The sequence below is a fragment of the Thunnus albacares genome, chromosome 21, assembly GCF_914725855.1.
Source record: "Thunnus albacares chromosome 21, fThuAlb1.1, whole genome shotgun sequence".
NCBI classification, from domain to species: Eukaryota; Metazoa; Chordata; class Actinopteri; order Scombriformes; family Scombridae; genus Thunnus; species Thunnus albacares.
In genome coordinates this window covers 18,624,371-18,647,354 of record NC_058126.1, presented here as the reverse complement: position 1 = coordinate 18,647,354, position 22,984 = coordinate 18,624,371, and the positions used below count along the sequence as shown (strand labels likewise).

The following is a 22,984-nucleotide window of genomic DNA, read 5'->3' as shown; positions in this document are numbered from 1 at the left end:
ACACATATATATTCTAGTTTCCAGTGTTGTTGCTGCTGCTCTGCATTACTGGACAGATGAGAGAACCTCAGGGATGAAAATGCTTCTTTCACTTGACATGGTTCTATTTGTGTAATTACATTTTTTCCACTAAATAAGTGATAAAATTACATAGTTTGTTAGTTTGAGTTTTTTCAAAATATAATTTTTTACAGAGCCACCATTGTGCTGGATTACACATTAAATCAGCAGTCAGCTACACAGCTATCATGACCTTTGTGTGTGCTCAAACACAAATGATAACATGAGTGATGAAAATGTTTTTCTCTTTGATATTGTCTACTTCCTCATAATTTAAAGGTTTTAATTTTGCTCTTTTATGAAAATATTTGGCTCTATGGATGACGATGTCTGTCTGTCAGTCCATCACTTTGGTCCAGACTCAAACATCTCAACATTTCCTGCATGAATTGGCACAAAACTTTGAACAGACATGGTCCTCGGAGGAGGAATCCTACTGACTTTGGTGATCCACTGACTTTTTATCTAACACCACCATCAGATCAAAATTTAAATTTGTCCAATAATTTGGTTTACAACAAAATTCCTGCAGAACTTTCCCATCAGCCTCAGCTGTTTAGTGCTAATTGGTCAAACTAACATGGTGAACATGGTTAACAATATAATTGCTTGGTATCAGCATGTTAGCATTATCATTATGAGCATGTTAGCATGCTGACATTAGAAGAGCTGCTAGCATGAACGAGGCTAAATAAAAGAATCATTTGGTTTGACCATCTTCTTGATCATTCAAGCTTTAATCAGATAAGAGAATATTAATCTTTTTATCTTAAAATACGGGACAAAACATGAAAAAAAGAAAAATGTATGCAGAAAAAAAGCATACAGTATTTTTTACTTGCTCTCTTGGAAAAAAGGTGGATTTTATACTAAGAAAAGTTTAGATTAAAATATAATTCAGCAAGGCTAATCATATAGTAGATCTTTCCACGCAAAGTAATACCATTTACTATTTATTGGCCAAAAAACTCTGATCCTGCAGAATATAATTTTTTATAAGTATTTATAAGTAGAATTAAGAATAAAAAATAATACATCATTTTGTTGATAGTGAACAATATATCTTTCTCGTGTCTCATGATACTTGGATCACATTCAGTTTGCTCCGTTGCTCTGTGTCCTGTGGAAATGAAAAAAACTCATAAATAGTGGTGTTTGTGATCTGCAGAGAATGTACTGCAGCCAATAACGTGCATTCTTGTTTCTTTGTGAACAGAAGCACAACGTGGCTGCTCACAGCTGTAGCAAAGTGCCAGCAGTTAGTCTGATGGTTGACCAATAAGTCTCACACGGCTAAACAAGATCAGGGAAGAGAAAAGCAGTTTGCATTATGTAGCTATAAGGATCCTGCTAAAGCCAGGTACCTCTATATGTTCTAGGTGCTTTGCATGTATGATTGCTAATTTACATCCCACCAGTTCTCTAGGACACAACTTCCCTGTTTCATCAGTCACGTACAAACCTGATTGCTGACACACGTTTCACCACCTTTAAGCATCAACAGCATCAAATACTGTGAGAAACTAGAGTGTTAAGACAAGTGGTTGCTTCTTTAGTTTCACTTCAGTCTTTTCTCTCAGACTTTATGTTAATGTAGAAAATTGTTTATTATGTATCTATCTATGTATCTATTACAGATACGTTATTACCGGAAATAATCCTTTAATTGGCATTAAAGGAACTACATTAAGCTGGTTTGAATCCTATTTATCAGATTGATTTCAGTTTGTACATGTTAATAATGAATCCTCCATGCACATAAAAGTTAGACACAGAGTTCCACAAGGTTCTGTGCTTGGACCAACACTATTCACCATATATATGCTTCCTTCAGGTAATATTATTGGGAAACACTCCATGAATTTTCATTGCTATGCAGATGATACCCAATTATATTTATCAATGAAGCTTAAGAAACTCAAAACATGCCTTAAGGACATAAAGACCTGGATGACCTGCCATTTTCTGCTACTAAACCCAGACAAAACTGAAGTTATTGTTCTTGGCCCTTAACACCTTAGAAACACATTATCTAATGATATAGCTCCTCTAGATGGCATTGCCCTGGCCTCCAACACCACTATTAGGAATCTGGAAGTTATCTTTGATCAGGATATGTCCTTCAACTCCCACATAAAACAAATTTCAAGGACTGCCTTTTTTCACTTACTTAATATTGCAAAAATCAGGCACATCCTTTCTCAAAAAGATGCAGAAAAATTACTCTACGCATTTGTTACTTCAAGGCTGGATTATTGCAATTCCCTATTATCAGGCTGCCCTAACAAGTCTCTAAAGACTCTCCAGCTGGTCCAAAATGCAGCTGCATGTGTACTGACAAAAACTAGAAAAAGAGATCATATTTCTTCCATTTTAGCTTCGCTGCATTGGCTTCCTGTAAAATCCAGAATAGAATTTAAAATCCTTCTCCTCACCTACAAAGCCCTTAATGGTCAGGCACCATCATATCTTAAAAAGCTCATAGTACCCTATTACCCCACTAGAACACTGCGCTCCCAGAATGTAGGCTTACTTGTGGTTCCTACAGTCTCCAAAAGTAGAATGGGAGGCAGAGCCTTTCCATATTAAGGGAATGTAGCCTTAAGTAAAGGTCAGGTTAAAAATGTGTACAAGAGATGCAGTAACAACAGGAGCACTGAGATGTAGGAGCCAGAGGTCAAATTATCTTCACCAGGTGACTTTCTTGTTCTTATGTTTATCAATGTTTTAATTACTTCTGAGTATGTGACAGATCTGAGTTGAAATTTGTCACTATGGTTTAAGTCAGGAGGAAGGGAACGATCTAGTGATTTTGATTATTTTGAGTGTTGCCTTTGATGGTGTGTGTGGACAGTAGGGGTGTACCTGAATACAAATACGTTATTCAGCAAAGCACAAATAGTGGGTTTTTCATGAATACTTTTTTCATACAAATATTTTAAGAATTTTTTTTTTCGGGGAAAAAGACATGTCAAATACCAGTTCACAGGTAAATTACATTGCTATCTCAGCCTCTCTCCTCTGCTCTGCTGTTACGTCTGTCAGCAGGTCTCATGAGGGGAGTCACATCCACCTGCTACATTTCCTAATTTGGACATCACTCCCGGGGATGGGGTGTTCCCCAGAGATAAAGCTGAGCTACTGACACACATGAAGTGCTCCCTAGGGACTCTCCATAACCTGTTGTTTCCCTTCTCCTTTCCACAATGTTAGGTTGTAAAAAATAGACAATAAATGAAAAGTGCAAAGCAATAATTGCCTTTGAAGTTCCTGCCTACACATTACACTGTATGCATGTTACTCTGTGTTATGGGTATACAAATAGGTAGAGGTCTGTCTGCAAAAAGGTGATTAGTAGAGTTTTAGCTCAGTAGTCAGTGGAGTCATCTTTGATCTGGGAAAGTCCAGTTCGAGACCCGGTTGGGACTTCCTTCGTAAGGTAATTTTGAACACTTATTGTAAAATGTTTAATTTCCTAAAATTAAAAGCGTAATTATAACAAAAACAGGATTTTTAAGCCTCTCTCCGCTTTTATTCGAATACAAATACAAATAATTCTGCTGCCTCATCAATATAGATACAAATTCAAATACTGGGCTCTCTGCACATCCCTAGTGTTTTGTGCTAGTTGGCAAAACTAACATGGTGAACATTATAATTGCTTGGCACAATATCTCACCTACCAGTGCAATAAAACTTTGGAGAAATACCTTCACACTAATCAACATTGTCTCTCTTTCAATCCACAACTGAACAAATTATCAAAATGATTAAACAAATTTGTGTTTTGTGACACATTGATGTTGTAACTGCATTTTAGCTGGTTGAAAGGCGAAACCAGGTCTTAGATGTTCAGACTGAATATCACCCAGTTTTCAACTAGAAATCAATGTTGAAATCCTGGTTAGTGCTCACTGGAACATAATTGTAGATTTTTTGTGTCCACATAAAAATGGCCATTACAGTTGAAAAATAACTTATTTCTATGTTTGCATTGGGTGACAAGGCTCAGGGTGCGACTGGATGATGGTTGCTCCTCTCCTATCTCTCACCACATATTTGTGGAGAACCTGGTGCTAAATCACTTTGATGACGTGATTCTGGGTCAGAATTTTGTATGTAGTAGAGCAGCTCCCTTGCTGTGATGCATTGATCTACAGAAGGGCAAAAACAGGAGTGGATTTGTCTGGTTAATTCTGATAACCCTGTGCCTCACTTGAAAATACGATCAACAGAGCATAAAAAGGTCCCCATCAAAAACTGCCATAACATTTTATGTAAATATTTTTTTCCACTTTCGCTGAGATAATATTTTTAACCAACTTCAGTCCTAATCATAACTACCAAATATTCATTAATTTTCAGAATGTGAATCCTTTAAATACCAGTTTTTGTGATGATAACACTAATTTTTATTTAAAAAAAAACAAAACAAAACAAAAAAAAAACACAAAAATTGAAATATTGTCTAGGTACTAAACGCAAGTGGGAAAATTGTTTTTTGATTATCACAGTCTGGGATATGCCAATGATTAGCAACGACATTGAAATGTATGCATTATTATTTTTTGTGTAGTATAAGATTAAAGTAGAGAATCTTACCTGTTACCTTATAGTCTATGTGAAGTGTCCTATCACTCTTCAGAGTTTTTACTTTCTAATAGCATATCACCTTATTTTGCTCTAGAAATAAAGCATAAATACAACATCACTTTGAATATTTATTTTTCAAAATTTAACAAAATTCAACATTTAAAAATGTAACAATTCAGAACAGAAATGAATGAGTGAGTGAGTGTGTGCGTGCATGCGTGCATGTGTGTGTGTCACAGGTACGAAATGCATACCTTTGGAGCTGGCTGTATGTATAGATTTAGGTATGACTGCAGCTACATAAACAAACTGATGGTTTAGGCCTTGTTTGGTTTTTTCAGTGCTGCAGGTTTCTATGTCTAGAATGAGTGCATGTATGGGTGTGTATGGGCATCTATACAATCAGGGGGCTTTGAACTTACTTTTATCTCTGAATCAGTATTTAAAGACATATAAATCTGAGAATTAGAGTGTGTGTGTGCGTCTGTGTGTGTGTGTGTCTGTGAGAGAGAGGGAGAAAGGAGTAATGTGATCTACATCCCATATAAATTACATCTCTTTAGCTACACACACACACACACTAGTATTTCCACACACACACATACAGCAACCTTGGACATCCATATCAATACAAACACACCATTTTCAGATGAATACATTTGCTACAATGTCCTGCAAAACTCAATAATGCATGAAATGCCATTGACATAGCCCCTAGTGGAGAGCAAGACTAATAGTATGTATTTGTTCTTCAGGGGAAAACAAAAGAAAAGTAGTCAATCAGCTGGGAAATAGTAATAGCTACAGTTTTGAAGTCAGGACTTCAGTTTGAAAGCCTTATAAAATAGAATGCAAGGTTTTATGCTATTGTGGCCATGGGATTAAAAAAAAATACAGTTTTTATGGGTTTACATTGGACCATTTTTTCCATAAGGATTTGAGTATTTGTACTTTGGCTACACACACACACACACACACACACACACACACACACACACACACACATTTACCAATTTCTCCAAACACACACATACACCACATTTAGACATCGCTACCTACACATACATCTCATTGAAGCTGTAATATACTTGACTGCAATATTCATAATAGAGGATTAATGCCCCACATGGAACCAGGAAAATAGCATACATTTTGCACATAGGGTTAAAAAAGGCTTCAGTTTGAAAGTCTTATAAAAACGGAATGCATGAATTTATGCTGTAGCAACCATGGGATCAAACAAATGTGATTTTAATGTGTTTCAATGGGACAATTCTTGAAATCAAGGGAGGATTTCATTAGTCAGTAACATTAGACGTGTTAGGAGGTGCATTGTTATCAGGAGAATGATGGATCCGGAGTACTGACACATATAAGATTCTCTAGTGTAACACTATTAAATCTATACTACTATCTGACGGGGCAGTTGTACAGGGCTGTGAATAGTAGGAATGATATATGTATACAGGTGAATCGCTATAGTAACAGTCATCGGAGTGTGGCGGACTCACTGAATGTCACTTGCAGTTTCATTTTGTTGTTGTTTAAGAAGAGCTAGAAAAATGAAATGTGAGGTCTGAACCATAAACTGCCTCTTTGTGGTCAACAGTGTCGCCTGGTGGAGAATGATGAGAACACAACAATAATAAGTGAGGCCCGCAAATACAGTAGTACAGTAATCAGAAGTGGCAGATCTAGAAAGTTTTACATGGGGTGGCAACGGAGAAATGTATTTATCACTTCTGCAGGTAAATGGTGACAGAAAATAGCCAAAAACTACTTTACTGAGTGTGTCTTTGTTCTGGAAATGATGTTAACAGAGAGAAAACACACCACGAGGTCTGGCTGAAAGCAGAAATGGAGTCAAGTGTCTCTCAGTCTTAATCTCTCCCCATCAGCTTCTGTCCCTCTCATTCTTCTTCTGTTTCATCTTTCTCACTCAGTTCTTCATCCCTCACATTCAGTTCTTCTCCATCTCTTTGTCTCATGTCCTGATCTCTTCCCTCTTTTGCCTTTCCTTTTCATTTTCTATGAGAAGGCCGGTTCTTGCTTATGTCAAGACCGTCCTGTTTCAGTACTGTAAGACACAAGCAAGAAATTTTAGATGTTTTTCCCCACAGCAGTCTATTGAAATTTAAACATCCCAGTCAGAACATTGAAAAAGACTCTCTGATCACAGGTTAGTCTCTGTAACATTAACCCACCACTGATTTAATTGATTATCCTTCAGAAGACATTTTGTTTTACAGTAAAGGAGCCAAGAAGTAAAGTTTTCCTCATCAAATGAGTCCACCACTAAACAATGAAAGAAACATCTAATTTCATGACTTTGAAGTGAAGTGAGGCAATTTGTGAATCTTGGTAGAATTGTAAAGAACAACGTATCAACTTCTCTCTTCATCTAAACTTCTCTTTGTTCATCTTTTTTGGTTCAAAAGCTTCTGGATATCATCTGATCTTAGAGATTAAAACACTACATACAAACAGTTCACATGCAAATGATATCCTGTGAGGAAGGAAGTAAGATTTGGTGAAAACTTAAGTTTTCAAATGAAAAATTCACTCTAAAAAACAGAACTCATTGCACGCCTGTATGCTTAATCTTCTTTATTATTGATATGTATAGAATATATCACATGAATTACAATAATGACACAATTAATCAGCTGAAATCATAACAATGTTTTTTGCACAGTTACCACAGTGTCTTTGCTGACTTCTGTGCTGTAAATGTGACATTAAGAAATCCGTCATCTGCAGCTATCATCAACCTTTACCTTTGTAAATGTGCTAAAACAAATGACAGAATAAGTGATAAAAATACTTTTCTCCTAAACACTACATGAAAAGCTTCTTGGCAAGAAATCTGAAAGTTCACATTTTAACAGTCATTTCATTTCATTACTAATTAATTGTATTAATAACATGGTTTAATTATGTTTTTGACATCTTAAAAACAAAAGAAAAATTACTGGTGCCATGAATCAGTCCAATATTAGTAATGAAGATGTTATGTTGACTCTCAGAAGAAAAAAGAAGAAATGCACTGCAGAAACAAAACTACTTTAACATGCTGATGAAGTCTGGGATCATCTTGTTCATCTTTCAAAGCTTATACAAAGTAAGACTATTTCATATTTATTGCCCTGGAGGAAGCAGTTATCTGCCTTCTTGTAAGTGGAACACTAACAAATGCAAATGATGAATAAGCATGTAATACAGAATAGACAATACTGGATATCATGTAATTCTACTGATGATGAACATGTGGTCTTCCTCTCCTTGTGGCTCATGATGACAACTCCATCACCCCATTGACAAAGACTGCTTCTACTGTGTCCTGTGGAAATGAAACAGCACAGAGACAGTGGGGTCTTAGTGATTTGTAGTGAATTTACTGCAGCTGAAAGAGTTTTATTATCAGTGAAAAAATCCAAATCAGTTAATTAGCTGGTTGATCAATAAGTCTCACACAGGACCAAATGAGTCAACACAAAAGCTCCAACTCTAATTTCCTGCCTGTTCATGTAACAAAGTGTTGACTGTAAGGTCACCTTTGATTCAGCAGATTAATGTGACAAAGATAAACTGTGATGCTAGTTTAGGACAACAAGACTAAGAGTCTACAGCCATGCAAGCTGCTCTGTGAGGTTGTACTTTGACCGTGCTTTAAGCTGACATCAGCATGCTAACATGCTCACCGTGACGATGCTGATGTTTAGAAGGTATAATGTTCACCATGCTCACCATCTTAGTTTAGTATGTTAGCATAACATTTGTGAGTTACTGTAATGGTTTATTAAAACAACACTTGTACTCAGAAGTAGGACAGGATAAGATAAACACAATGTTTACTGAGTATATCTCACAGGCAACATACTGTAGCTGTAGTCAGTCAACTGGGAAACATTTTAAGATGGATTTTTGAAAGTCGAGCATATAATTAATTTTTTATTACCTTCACTGGTTTGGTGGAGCGTCTTGTTCTGAACCACCTGGGAACAAAGGAGACAGAAAGAAGTTTTTTGTTTATATTGTGATAATAATGATCTATCTCAAACATCCAAACCACATTTAACATCATACAAATTTGTCTGTAGCTGCAAAGTATCAAAAAGTTTGCCTCACCACTCAAAGATGATCACTGTACTGACCAGTATCACAATTCCCACAGTCTTCAGTATAATGTGGACATCAACCAATTTCCCAGACTGTTCATCTCCTGTAACACGACACCATGGTCACATTGTCCTTGATAGAAAATATTATTGCTCATAAACGTTACAAACCCTCACTTGTCTGTTACCTTCAAATATGAACTCATATCCAGATGAGAATTGTATATCCACTGAATTTTGACATCCACAATAGTACAACCTGTCTCGATCACTGCTGGTCACATTAAAGCTGTAAACCTGCTGATCATATTTGATCAGCTCCAATCTGCCATCATTGATCATCATCCAGGTAAAGTTAACAACAGGAGGGTTTGCTCTGCAGAAGCAAGTCATGTTCACCACACTGCCAACTGACCCTGGACTAGTGGGACTGATGACCACTGCAGTGTCCTTGGGAGAATCTGGAAGATTTGACGTAAGACATTTTTGAATAGAGAAAAGATTTGTAAAGTGGAAAAAGAATATATCATCATAAAAGAAGATTCTTTGAGGCCAAAGGCAATGTTATAAGTAAACCACAATGTTTGAAATATTAATTTTCTCTAAAACTGCAACAAAATCAGCTGACATCCCATGAATCATCATGTTTTGACAGGATCCAATAACAAACTCTGGTTGCCTTACATGAAACACTGAGAGTCACTTTTTCCTCTGCTGACTTAGCATTTTGTCCTTCATTCACAGAGTAGCTGGAAGAACAGGTGATGTTGTATCCGTCGTGCTTGTCAGACAGAGTGATGGTCTTCTGGATCTTAGTTGTGAAGGTTCGATCTGCATTTTCCTCTATTTTGTTATGAGCGTCTTGTTGGAGATTCCAGGTGAGTTTAGGAGGGGAGTGTGGACAGGGAGTGAAAGCTGAGCAGGTTATAGTGACAGACTCCTTCTCCTTCAGCTCACCTGAGATTTCAATTCTGGGGCTCGGAGGAGAATCTGTGGTTTAAATCAAACACAGACTTTACATTAAAGAATACAGTAAATGTTATAGATGTAGGTCAGAAGGTGTTTTTGACTGTCAACACTTTTAAAGGGAGTAGCAGGAGATTGTCCCAAATGCAGGACGCATGAGGCAGCAGATACTTTAATCCAAATGTAGCAGGCAAAGTAGAACAAGACATAACAAGACTGAACTGAAAACCAGGACTTAAATACAAACTGAACTAATGAAACAACAAGAAACAGGTGGCAAGACACAAGGGAAGGCTGGGAGCTGATAGGCTGGGGAAGACACAGGGAGCAAGGCAGGGCTAACGAGACTGATGCAGGGTAGGTATGAAGGGAGATGTGGCAAGAGAAGTAGGTTGGGGGCACAGGAGGAAAAACTCAGGGCAAACAGAAAACCAAAAACACAATTCTCTTATCCAATAAGGCCATCTAAGAATATACATGAATACACTCAAATACAGAATTACACTGTAACCAGCAATCTCTTATTTACAATTAATTAATTTCATAATGATGTAGTTCTTCTCACATGGCACACAAAGGCTGTAAATGCAAATTATTCAAATATACAGAAACAAATGTTAACAAACTCTTCTTTTCATAATGTGTTGAGGATGAGTTAAACAGAGTTCAGCCATTGAACAAACACCTGTCAGTCTCTGGATAAGAAGGTCTGCTAAATGCCCTGAATGTAAATACAGAAGACGTGGAATGAAGTGACTGGTGTATAAATTGCTGCATCCTACTGACCAACTGCCACTCAGTCCAGTTCAACAAATGGGGAAAAGGTCTAAGAGCACCGGGTGGAGTGGTGGAGGGACATACAGTGTAGCCAGACTGGGATAGAACCACGACAACACTGACACTATTGTATTGCAACTGTTTGGAAAGTTTGGACCAGTTAATGTCAGTGTTAGTTATTTTACAGTGAAACTGAAACTAAAATCTTTCACCCTTATTTTCATCAATTTGTAAAAACCACATCATGGGACATGAAACTGTCAGAGGTTGTGGAGTATTTTGAGCATTCATTGAGACAGTAACTGTCAGAATCAGCAATTTAAGCAAACTAAGACTAATTTAAACTTTGTCCCTCAATGAATATGGAGGAGTGAAAATAACTTGATACTGATTAAATGTATAAATATTCAGGTATTATTCAATTGTGAGTCAGGACATTCAAACCAATGACTATGTGTTCACAGGCTGGTTTTTCTCACATTTCACCACAGCTGAGTTTTCTTTGTAGTCTACATCAGATATTTAATTTCACAGTAAAGGTTAGGGCCATGGTGTTTGCTGTTCAGACCAAAGCTGCAACTGATTTCCTTTTTATTCTAAACAACAATATGACTGAAAAAAAGAAAACTCTCTTACCTTTGACTGTTATTTGAACAGGACTACAAGAAGCTGTTTGGCTGAATGGTCCGTTCTCAATTCTGAAGTAGTATTTGTCTGAATATGTTGTGATTAAACTGGAAAACAGAGTGGTGCAGTCGTTCTGACTCAGGTTTCCAGTAATGTTCATTGGATAGGTGTTAACTGTCTGACTACTGTTGAAAATCACATTTCTTGGATAGCTTTTAAATCTGTGGTTATTTTTAATCCACACTCCAAAGGTTGTTCTCCTGCTGTCAAATCCTTGTCTTGGTAGACCACTAAAGTTACACGGGATTTGCAAACAAGATCCACTCAGTGCTTCCATCTCCAGCGGTGCAGTAATGAAGAGGCCTGAATCATCAGAACAAGCAGCCAAAGCACCTGTGAGATCAGAGTCACGATTAACATAAAGTAGAAAGATCTCCATGATGAGATGGTTCATGATGCAATAAATACAGTTCAGCAGCTGAATGTTACATGTTTTCTTGTCCTGTTAAAAGTTTTAAAATAAAACATTTGACGTTGCAGTCAGGATGTGAACAGTTGTAAGAAGTTTCTGGTCTTTCTGCTTTGTTTCAGAGTGTAAATGATTTGAGTTAATGTCTCAAAATAAAACTGAGTGAACAAACAGCTCACCTGTAAGAAAGAAGACACTCAGTAACATGTTGTATGTCAACATCTTTGTAAACAGGGCTGCCATGAATCTCATCACCTGGATTTACAAACATAAAAATGCAGGAATATTTTCTTCTTTTAACCATTTTATGGCGTTTTTATTCATTATATTAAAACCAATTCTTTTCTTAAAATTCACACATTCAAACCAGGGATGTAAATCTACAGAACTATGAAATATTATATTCAATGTAAATTCTAAATAATACCAAAGTAGTGAGATTATGGTATCTGTTAATGGTAAAATGTTACAATGATCTTTCATTTCTTAGATGCCATTTCTGCTAAAACAAAGCCCAACAAATAAGATGTTATATCAAATATTTTCCACTTCAGTTCATGAGGAGTAACAGAATAATATAATTCTCTGGGTTAAAAAGTTAAGAAGGTCTTACCCAACAAGCCCACATCAAAAACAGAGCAGCAGTAAGATCCTTTGACTGGTGATTTCAAGTGAAATCTTTGTTTATTAAGCTGAGCTGTAATGAAACAGACAAACTGACCAACTTCCCTTTTTAGCTTTTGCAATTTAAAGCTGAGTCAACTTCCTGTGTTTTAAGACCTACAGAGAAAGTTCATTTGAAGTGATACAAGTTTATGACAAATACAAACAGTTCTCACACTTACTGCTAATATGCTGAGTATTTTAACCACATGACTCACTGCAGGTCTATATTCAGTATTATGTGGACTATATTATATAAATCACTAAAATAATGTATTGCTTTTGTAGCAGCATGGAGGGCGCTGTTTATAATTGACACCGAGTCCACCGGTGGTGTAGACGGACGTCACCACCAGCTGATTGGAGCCGCTGCTGTTTTGTCTCAGGTCCTTCTGTCTCCTTTTGTCTCCTGCTGTTTCGGCTGCTTGCTGTGTCTCCGCTGCTGCTGTGCTGTTGCCACAGCTTCGCCTGGTCCCCGACTGTCTCTCGGCTGGTTGGCTGCCTCTCTCTCCCTCTGTCGCCGTGCTTGCTGCTGTTTGCTGCATCGCTGGGGGCTTTCACGGTGGTGGTAGGCCGCCTTGCCGTTGACTCTAAACACCCGAGCTAACTAACTTTTTTTTTTTTAACGTTATTTATCATGTGAATGTGTCGAGTTACTCTTTTTAGTTTGAGTTACTCTTTTTAGTTTGAGTTACTCTTTTGCTTAGTTTGGATAATTAATTTGGTTTAGCCCCCCTGGTTTCTTTATTTTCTGGTTTTGATTAATTCTATTCCTTTTTCTATTTTTTGTTTGGGGCTAAGGTATTCTGTTGTTGCATTGTTTGTTTCAGTTTATTTAGTTTGGGTGCATTTATTGTGATTAGCCATTTTTCTCATTTCGTATTACTTTTTGTGGTAACTCTGTTTTTATCCCCTTTCAGTGGCTGCAGGCCGGTGGTGGTGTTGGTGACCTGGGTGGTGGTGACCCTCCCTTTTGTGTGCAGTGTCTTCCTTGGGATCGTGGGTGATTTTCACAAAGTGTGTGTGTCTGTCACGTGTGTCTGGGTGTTTAATTCAGTTTTACTATTTTGTTTTGTTTTTTGGTAGATCCCCATCCCTCACTAACACCTGTCCCACCATTAAGCCTCAGCCCCTGATTTAGTTTTTCCCTTTTTTTTTTTCTTCCCCCCTTCCGATATGAATGTGTTGATTTTAAATTGTATTGATAATAAAGTATACTATTTTGTAAGTATCTGGAACCACGTTTTCTCTTGCCTTCAGTAGACGAACCTGTGTCCTATTGATAATAGTGATAAATAATTCTTTGGGTGAAATTCCCAAGGTGGCGTTGTCTGGCAACTTAACTGAAATTGTGTTAGTATAACTCTACTCTAACGGCAAAGATGTGTGTTCCTTTTACTTGCTGTTTTTTTATTGTTTGTCATGTTGGTGCACTAAACATTGTCTTTCTTGTAGGCACCTGGGCAGCATAAGGAGACAAAGCAGCAGCAGCGGTTTCCAGTGGATCTTTGTGACCAGAGACTAGGCTTTTATGGTGCTGTTGCACTCCTGTAAGTAACTCTTGTGCAGTGAGTATTGTTGCAGCTATGGTGGAAGAGGGACAAGAGCTTAGAGATTTAATTGCCCAATTAAAAGCTGATAATGAACAGTTGAGACCGGAACAGGCTGGCCCCAGTTCTCTACTGCCCGCCTCTTCTGTGCCAACTACTGCCCCTTCTCTCTGCTATAGGGACATCAGCTGTTGCTGATGTCCCTATAGCAGAGAGACTAGTGTTTGTCCCTCGAGATAGGAAATGTCCGATCTTTAGAGGTAGAGCCGTTATAGGGTTGAGTGAGTGGATGAAGTACAGGCGTGCATGAGGGCCCGGCATTTGTCCTGAGCTGACCAGGCATTTTTTCTTTTTGGTCACCTGGAGGGTGAGGCTAGAGAGGAGATAAAGTATCGCTCTAGCACAGAGAGAGGGAACCCTGACAGAGTGCTTGCCATTTTACAGGAGCTTTACGGGTGCTCAGAGTCGTATGTTGCTCTGCAGGAGGTTTTCTTCTCCAGGAGGCAGCAGGAGGGAGAGACTCTTCAGGAGTTCTCCCTCGCTTTAATGGCCCTCATGGAGAAAGTGAAGCAGTGTGTGCCCACTGACATGCCAAATGCTGAAGCACTTTTGAGAGACCAATTTGTTGAGCATGTGTTTGATAGTTCCCTGCGGCGTGAGTTGAAGCAGTCAGTGCGTAGGCAACCTAATTACACCTTGCTTGACGTTAGGGCAGAGGCGATCCGGTGGGAGCGTGAAGGTCTACCTGGCGATGTGAGGGGCCGCAGTTATTCAGTCCCCTCAGTGTTTGGTGTCCAGTATGGTGTTCAGGGCGGCCGTCAGAGTGCTGTCTCTTCACCCCCAGTGTACTGGCCCAGTAATATGCAGGCGCTGCAGTCAGCCTGGTCATTTTGCAAGGGAGTGTGATGGTATGCGTGCTCCTCCCCGCTCAGTCTCCTTCACAGCCCCCATCCAATGCTGATAGGTGGTCTTGTTCTGTTTCGGTGTCGGAAAACTAGTACCCACTGAACTGCAGAGCAACAGTTAAGCTGGGGCCGCTACTGGCTCACAAGTTGTTTTGAGTAGCTTACATGTTTCTGTGCTAATTTCGGCTTGTCCCCATTTGGATGTGGACATGGGTGGTGTGAAGGTCCCTAGCTTAGTGGATACTGGTTCCATGGTATCCACTGTTTCTGAGAGCTTTTTCTGCCAGTATTTTGAGCCTTGGGGTCAGGAGTGCCTCCGATCATGTCACTGGTTGCAGCTTAGAGCTGCTAATGGCTTGGCAATCCCCTATATTGGCTACTTGGAGTACAACTTTGCAGCAAACTGATGCCTCGGTGCGGAGTGTTGGTCGTAAGGGACCCTCCTGGCAGTGTGCCTGCTCAAGTGCCTGGTGTGTTGGAGATGAATGTGATCCGCAAATGCTACCATGAGCTCTTTGGGCAACATGGTGCAGCTCTGTTCTCTCAGCCCTGTGTCTCTGAGGCCCTGGGGCCCGTTGTGCAGGCACTGCAGCGGTGCCACCGTGCTACGACGGCAGCCCTGCAGGATAGTCCAGGGAGAGTAAAGGTCAGGGGTAAGAAAGCTTGGCGGATCCCTGTTGGTGTCCATGAAGATCATGGCAGCCACCTGCTTTGAGCAGTTTTCAGGCTCCACAGTCTTGCTCAAGCCCCTGGACTCTGGCTTGCCTGTGGGGTTGCTTGCCTCTCCTGCCCTGGTCCGGATTATCGGGGGCACAGCCTACATACCAGTGGTGAACGTAGGGTCTGTGGATGTGGTGTTGTATCCCTGCACTGTGGTTGGCATGTTGGACACCATTAATGTTGTCAGCCTCCCGTCTGGAGTTGCTGAGGTACCAACCGGGGCAGCTACAATGTCTTCCCAGACAGTTTCACCCACTGTACCGCAGCAGCTAGAGGACATGGACCTGTCAGTCCTTTCGGCTGAGCAACAGGATCAGGTAAAGTCTCTTTGGGCAGTATGCCAGTGTCTTTGCGTCTCATGATGAAGACTTGGGTTGTACTGACCTGATATCTCATGACATCCCCCTGGTTGATGTTCCGGTCAAGCAACGCTATAGGTGTATTCCACCCTCAGATTATGAGGTCGTAAAGGAGCACATTAACCAGTTGCTATCTTCACAAGTGATCCGTGAGAGCAGTAGTCCCTATGCGTCCCCCATCATACTCGTGAGGAAAAAGGATGGTAGTCTGGGCATGTGCGTGGACTACAGGCAACTTAATAGTAACACCTGAAAAGATGCCTTTCCTTTACCACGCATAGAGGAGTCCCCTGATGCTTTGTCCGGTGCCTGCTGGTTTTCTACACTGGACCTGGCCAGTGGTTACAACCAGGTGCCAGTCACTGAGGCAGACCGGTCAAAGACGGCCTTCTGTACACCCTTTGGGCTGTTTGAGTGGAACAGGATGCCTTTTGGCCTTTGCAATGCACCCAGTACCTTTCAGAGGTTGATGCAGCGTATCTTTGGTGATCAGCAGTGTCAGTCCCTCTTGCTGTACCTTGATGACATTGTGGTGTTTTCCTCGTCAGTAGAGCAACATCTGGAGCGGCGTAAGGTGGTGCTTGGCCGACTTCAGGCTGAGGGCCTCAAGGCCAAGCTCAGTAAGTGCTCTTTCTTCCAGAAGGAGGTAAATTACTTGGGTCATGTGATTTCTGGTCAGGGTGTCTCAACTAACCCAAGTAAAATTGAAGTCGTAGCCAATTGGCCGACTCCCACCACAGTCTCAGAGCTACGTCATTTCTTGGCTTTGCCAGTTACTACTGCTGTTTTGTAGAGGGCTTTGCAAAGCTGGCAGCCCCTCTGCACAGGGCAGTAGCTGAGTTTTGTCTTACTTGGACTGGTAAGAGGTCTGATTGTGGGGTTATCAGGTGTTGGACTGAGGAGTGCCAACAGAGTTTCCAAGCACTGAAAACTAAGCTCACCACTGCCCCTGTGTTGGCCTACGCAGATTTCTCCCTTCTGTTTATTCTGGAAGTAGATGCGAGCCATGGTGGTCTAGGTGCTGTTCTCTCACAAGAGCAAGCAGGTAAGGTAAGACCAATAGCCTACGCTGGACGAGGTTTGAGGCCCACCGAAAAGAACATGCAGAACTATATTTCCATGAAGCTAGATTTCTTGGCCCTTAAGTGGGCCATGACTGAGAAATTCAGGGAGTATTTGCTGGGTAACAAATGTGGTGTCTATACAGACAACAATCCCCTGAATTATTGGTCCTTGGCCAAGCTGGGTGCTACAGAGCAGTGGTGGGCAGCCCAGCTTGCAGCGTTTGACTTTGACATAAAGCACCGGTCAGGGAGGAGTAACCAAAATGCTGATGCCCTCTCTCGTCAGCACCCTCCTGGCCCTCAGATGGTGGAAGCTATGCTCCCTGGTGCTGCCATGCCTCAGCCTCTGCAGCAGGCTTTAGGATTGAGGAAGGTGGATGTAAGTCAAGCTTCCATTGTGGCCTTACCCCAGCACACCTCCCCTGAGATTTGTGCTCTTAAACAGGCTGACACTGTCATCCAGGAACTTTTAGTATTTTGGAAACGAAACCAACATGTTAAGGACCTGTCAGTTGGTGTTCTTGCGTGACTTCACTGCTACAGGACCCCATAACACCCGGGATCGCTGGAGTTCAGTGAGGTGTTGAGGGCGCCTAAGGAAGGTGGCTCTGTGTACACCATTGCACCAGTGGAAGACCCAACTAAGGTTAAACGGGTTTACCGCACCATGCTGAAGGCTGTGGTTGGCATGGACTCACCTGGTAAGGCCTTTTCTGCTCCCGCATCCTCTGTCGAAGGGCCACCTTCTGAGGATGGCTGTTCCTGTACGACTTGGTCGTCCTTAGGCAACCACCTTCGGTGGGCCCTTCTGCCCCACCTCCTACCAGACCAACTTCCCTAACCCAGCCTATGCCCCAAACGCTGGTTCCACCTAACCTAGACACTCTGGAGTATGGCGTGCCAATGACTTCCTCTGTGGGAGGATCGACATCCCTGGCTCCACCTAGTGGAGTATCCACATCTTTGGCTGTTTCTCCAGACAGTCGTGCTGGTCCCAGCCATGAGGCCCCACGCCAGACGGCGCGGTCAACCGCTGGGCACCACCCCAATGTTCACCGCCTCCCACGTTCAGTCGGAGAAGTGGGAGCTGGTGCTCCTCCTGCTGTTGTGTCCAATGCAGTTCAAGCTCTGTTTAGACCTTGGAGCTAGCTTGTTTGTCTGTCCATCGTCAGGGCGACGATGCAAGAAGGGGGGTAGGATGTAGCAGCATAGAGGGCGCTGTTTATAATTGATTCCACCTGGTGGCGGTCATTGGTTCAGCTTTATATAAAGGTGGCAGTCTTCCCCTGAGTTCATGAGGAGTAACAGAATAATATAACTCTCTGGGTTAAAAAGTTAAGGTCTTACCCAACAAGCCCACATCAAAAACAGCAGCAGTAAGATCCTTTGGTGGTTTCAAGTGAAATCTTTGTTTATTAAGCTGAGCTGTAATGAAACAGACAAACTGACCAACTTCCCTTTTTTAGCTTTTGCAATTTAAAGCTGAGTTGACTTCCTGTGTTAAGACCTACAGAGAAAGTTAATTTGGACATGAGTGATACAAGTTCACGACAAATACAAACAGTTCTCACACTTACTGCTAATATGCTGAGTATTTTAACCACATGACTCACTGCAGGTCTATATTCAGTATTATGTGGACTATATTATATAAATCACTAAAATAATGTATTGCTTTTGTAGCAGCATGGAGGGCGCTGTTTATAATTGATTCCACCTGGTGGCGGTCATTGGTTCAGCTTTATATAAAGGTGGCTTCGCCTGCCTCTTGCGCCCCATCGCGTCACTTCCAGTCCAGGAGTTTTGGTCCGTCAAAGCAGCACTGAGTGTGCCTCACTCCCTGGTTGTGCCTGGCTGCGGTCATTTCGGGTAAATGCTGGTAGCCGTGCGGGTTTCTCTCTCCCCTCACTTTCCTGTGCCTGTGTTGGACGCTCTAAAGGTAGGTTGCTTCTCTCCTGCACCCCCTTAATTCTACTGTTAAGCGTAGCAACGCTAATTTTGTTTTGTTAGGGAACCCTCGTTAGCTGGCCGAGTCCACCGGTGGTGTAGACGGACGTCACCACCAGCTGATTGTTTTGTCTCAGGTCCTTTTGTCTCCTGCTGTTTCGGCTGCTTGCTGTGTCTCCGCTGCTGCTGTGCTGTTGCCACAGCTTCGCCTGGTCCCCAACTGTCTCTCGGCTGGTTGGCTGCCTCTCTCTCCCTCTGTCGCTGTGCTTGCTGCTGTTTGCTGCATCGCTGGGGGCTTTCACGGTGGCGCTTTTAGGGTGGTGGTAGGTCGCCTTGCCGTTGACTCTAAACACCCAAGCTGTGTGTGGGACTAACTTTTGTTTTTTTTAACATTATTTATCATGTGAGTGTGTCGAGTTACTCTTGTGTTTAGTATGAATTATTCTTTTTAGTTTGAGTTACTGTTGTGTTTAGTTTGTATTCTTTTGCTTAGTTTGGTTAATTAATTTGGTTTAGCCCCCCTGGTTTCTTTTATTTTCTGGTTTTGATTAATTCTATTCCTTTATTTTTTTTTTTGTTGTTGTTTGGGGCTAAGGTATTCTGTTGTGTTTTTGTTTTTCAGTTTATTTAGTTTGGGTGCATTTATTGTGATTAGGCATTTTTCTCATTTCGTATTTTTTGTGGTAACCCTTTTGTGTGCAGTGTCTTCCTTGGGATCGTGGGTGATTTTCACAAAGTGTGTGTGTGTCTGGGTGTTTAATTCAGTTTTACTATTTTTTTTTTGTTTGTTTTTTGGATCCCTATCCCTCACTAACACCTGTCCCACCAGTAAGCCTCAGCCCCTGATTTAGTTTTTCCTTTTTTTTTTTCTCCCCCCTTCCGGTATGAATGTTTTATTTTAAATTGTATTGATAATAAAGTATACTATTTTGTAAGTATCTGGAACCACGTTTTCTCTTGCCTCTAGTAGACGAACCTGTGTCCTATTGATGATAGTGATAATTCTTTGGGTGAAATTCCCAAGGTGGCGTTGTCTGGCAACTTAACTGAAATTGTTAATATAACACTGTTGACCGCCGCGGCGACACTTTGAACAGATATGTTAACTTTATGTATTGTACACATATACTCAGTAGTTGTTGCTGAATTGCTGACTAACCAACTTCTCTTTTTAGCTTTTCTAATTTTTAAAAGTGAGTTGACTTCCTGTGTTAAGATTTGCAGAGCAAGTCCATGTGGTTTTGTTGTAAAGCTGAAGATCAGCTGACCTGAGTGATATAAATATCTGACAAAGACAAACAGTTCCAACCTTCATTGTTCACATCCTGAGAGTATTTTAACCCATTTGAACAGATGGAAATGTTGACTTCATGTGTTACACATATATATTCTAGTTTCCAGTGTTGTTGCTGCTGCTCTGCATTACTGGACTGATGAGAGAACCTCAGTGATGAAAATGCCTCTTTCACCTCACATGGTTCTATTTGTGTAATTACATTTTTTTTTCACTAAATAAGTGATAAAATTACATAGTTTTAGTTGGTTTGAGTTTTTTTCAAAATATAATTTTTACAGAGCTACCATTGTGCTGGATTACACATTAAATCAGCAGTCAGCTACACAGCTATCATGACCTTTTGTGTGTGCTCAAACACAAATGATAACATGAGTGATGAAAATGGTTTTCTCTTTGATATTGTCTACTTCCTCATAATTTAAAGGTTTTAATTTTGCTCTTTTATGAAAATATTTGGCTCTATGGATGACGATGACTCTGTCTGTCGGTCCATCACTTTGGTCCAGACTCAAACATCTCAACATTTCCTGCATGAATTGGCACAAAACTTTGAACAGATATGGCCGTCGGAGGAGGAATCCTACTGACTTTGGTGATCCACTGACTTTTCATCTAACACCACCATCAGATCAAAATTTAAATTTGTCCAATAATTTGGTTTACAACAAAATTCCTGCAGAACTTTCCCATCAGCCTCAGCTGTTTAGTGCTAATTGGTCAAACTAACATGGTGAACATGGTTAACAATATAATTGCTTGGTATCAGCATGTTAGCATTATCATTATGAGCATGTTAGCATGCTGACATTAGAAGAGCTGCTAGCATGAGTGAGGCTAAATAAAAGAATCATTTGGTTTGACATGGTCTTCATCATTTAATCAGATGAGGGAATATTAGTCTTTTTATCTTAAAATAGGGGACAAAACATGAAAAGAAAAATGTATGCAGAAAAAAAGCATACAGTATGTTTTACTTGCTCTCCTGGCAAAAAGGTGGATTTTATACTAAAAAGTTTAGATTAAAATATAATTCAGCAAGGCTAATCATATTGTTCATCTTTCCACACAAAGTAATACCATTTACTATTTATCGGCCAAAAAACTCTGATCCTGCAGAATATCATTTTTTATAAGTATAAAACCAACAAGTAGAATTAAAAATAAAAAATAATACATCATTTTGTTGATAGTGAACATTATATCTTTCTTGTGTCTCATGATACTTGGATCTTAATTGCTCTGTTGCTCTGTGTCCTGTGGAAATGAAAAAACTCATAAATAGTGGCGTTTGTGATCTGCAGAGAATGTACTGCAGCCAATATCATGCATTCTTGTTTCTTTGTGAACAGAAGAACAACGTGGCTGCTTACAGCTGTAGCAAAATCCTGCTAAAGCCAGGTTCCTCTGTATGTTCTAGGTCCTTTGCACGTATGATTGCCAGTTTACATCCCACCACTTCTCTTTGACACAACTTCCCTGTTTCATCAGTCACATACAAACGTCATTGCTGACACACTTTTCACCACCTTTAAGCATCAACAGCATCAAATACTGTGAGAAACTAGAATGTCAAGACAAGTGGTTGCTTTTTTAGTTTCACTTCAGTCTTTTCTCTCAGACTTTATGTTAATGTAGAAAATTATTTATTATGTATCTATCTATGTATCTATTACAGATACATTATTACCGGAACATTTAATTGGCATTAAAGGAACTACATTAAGCTGGTTTAAATCCTATTTATCAGATCAATTTCAGTTTGTACACGTTAACAATGAATCCTCCATGCACATAAAAGTTAGACACAGAGTTCCACAAGGTTCTGTGCTTGGACCAACACTATTCACCATATATATATGCTTCCTTCAGGTAATATTATTGGGAAACACTCCATGAATTTTCATTGCTATGCAGATGATACCCAATTATATTTATCAATGAAGCTTAAGAAACTCAAAACATGCCTTAAGGACATAAAGACCTGGATGACCTGCCATTTTCTGCTACTAAACCCAGACAAAACTGAAGTTATTGTTCTTGGCCCTTAACACCTTAGAAACACATTATCTAATGATATAGCTCCTCTAGATGGCATTGCCCTGGCCTCCAACATCACTAGTAGGAATCTGGGAGTTATCTTTGATCAGGATATGTCCTTCAACTCCCACATAAAACAAATTTCAAGGACTGCCTTTTTTCACTTACTTAATATTGCAAAAATCAGGCACATCCTTTCTCAAAAAGATGCAGAAATATTACTCCACGCATTTGTTACTTCAAGGCTGGATTATTGCAATTCCCTATTATCAGGCTGCCCTAACAAGTCTCTAAAGACTCTCCAGCTGGTCCAAAATGCAGCTGCATGTGTACTGACAAAAACTAGAAAAAGAGATCATATTTCTTCCGTTTTAGCTTCACTGCATTGGCTTCCTGTAAAATCCAGAATAGAATTTAAAATCCTTCTCCTCACCTACAAAGCCCTTAATGGTCAGGCACCATCATATCTGAAAAAGCTCATAGTACCCTATTACCCCACTAGAACACTGCGCTCCCAGAATGTAGGCTTACTTGTTCCTACAGTCTCCAAAAGTAGAATGGGAGGCAGAGCCTTTCCATATTAAGGGAATGTAGCCTTAAGTAAAGGTCAGATTAAAAATGTGTACAAGAGGTGCAGTAACAACAGGAGCACTGAGATGTAGGAGCCAGAGGTCAAATTATCTTCACCAGGTGACTTTCTTGTTCTTATGTTTATCAATGTTTTAATTACTTCTGAGTATGTGACAGATCTGAGTTGAAATTTGTCACTATGGTTTAAGTCAGGAGGAAGGGAACGATCTAGTGATTTTGATTATTTTGAGTGTTGCCTTTG

General features: G+C 40.3%; 1 protein-coding gene and 1 long non-coding RNA gene across 4 annotated transcripts; one reads left to right on the top strand and one right to left on the bottom strand.

The window, feature by feature from the left end:
* Positions 1-7,245: 7,245 nt before the first annotated feature.
* On the bottom strand, positions 7,246-12,580 carry LOC122972185 (myelin-associated glycoprotein-like). The gene is made up of 9 exons (XM_044339030.1): positions 12,456-12,580; positions 12,224-12,307; positions 11,790-11,865; positions 11,151-11,534; positions 9,456-9,761; positions 8,960-9,232; positions 8,782-8,875; positions 8,612-8,648; positions 7,246-7,993 (listed from the first exon to the last, which is right to left on the bottom strand). Exons 2-9 carry the CDS (start codon positions 12,236-12,238, stop codon positions 7,943-7,945), a joined length of 1,236 nt encoding a protein of 411 aa, XP_044194965.1. The 5' UTR covers positions 12,239-12,307; positions 12,456-12,580; the 3' UTR covers positions 7,246-7,942.
* Positions 12,581-12,597: 17 nt separating this feature from the next.
* Positions 12,598-21,877, top strand: LOC122972193. 3 transcript variants are annotated; one of them, XR_006399677.1, is made up of 3 exons: positions 12,598-12,841; positions 13,194-13,290; positions 13,729-21,877. It is a non-coding gene; the product is annotated as an uncharacterized LOC122972193 (long non-coding RNA). The 3 variants fall into 3 exon arrangements; XR_006399679.1 differs by lacking the exon at positions 12,598-12,841 and having other exon boundaries at positions 12,880-13,290; positions 13,729-18,143; positions 18,623-21,877; XR_006399678.1 differs by lacking the exon at positions 12,598-12,841 and having other exon boundaries at positions 12,881-13,290; positions 13,729-18,810; positions 18,882-21,877.
* Positions 21,878-22,984: the final 1,107 nt, after the last annotated feature.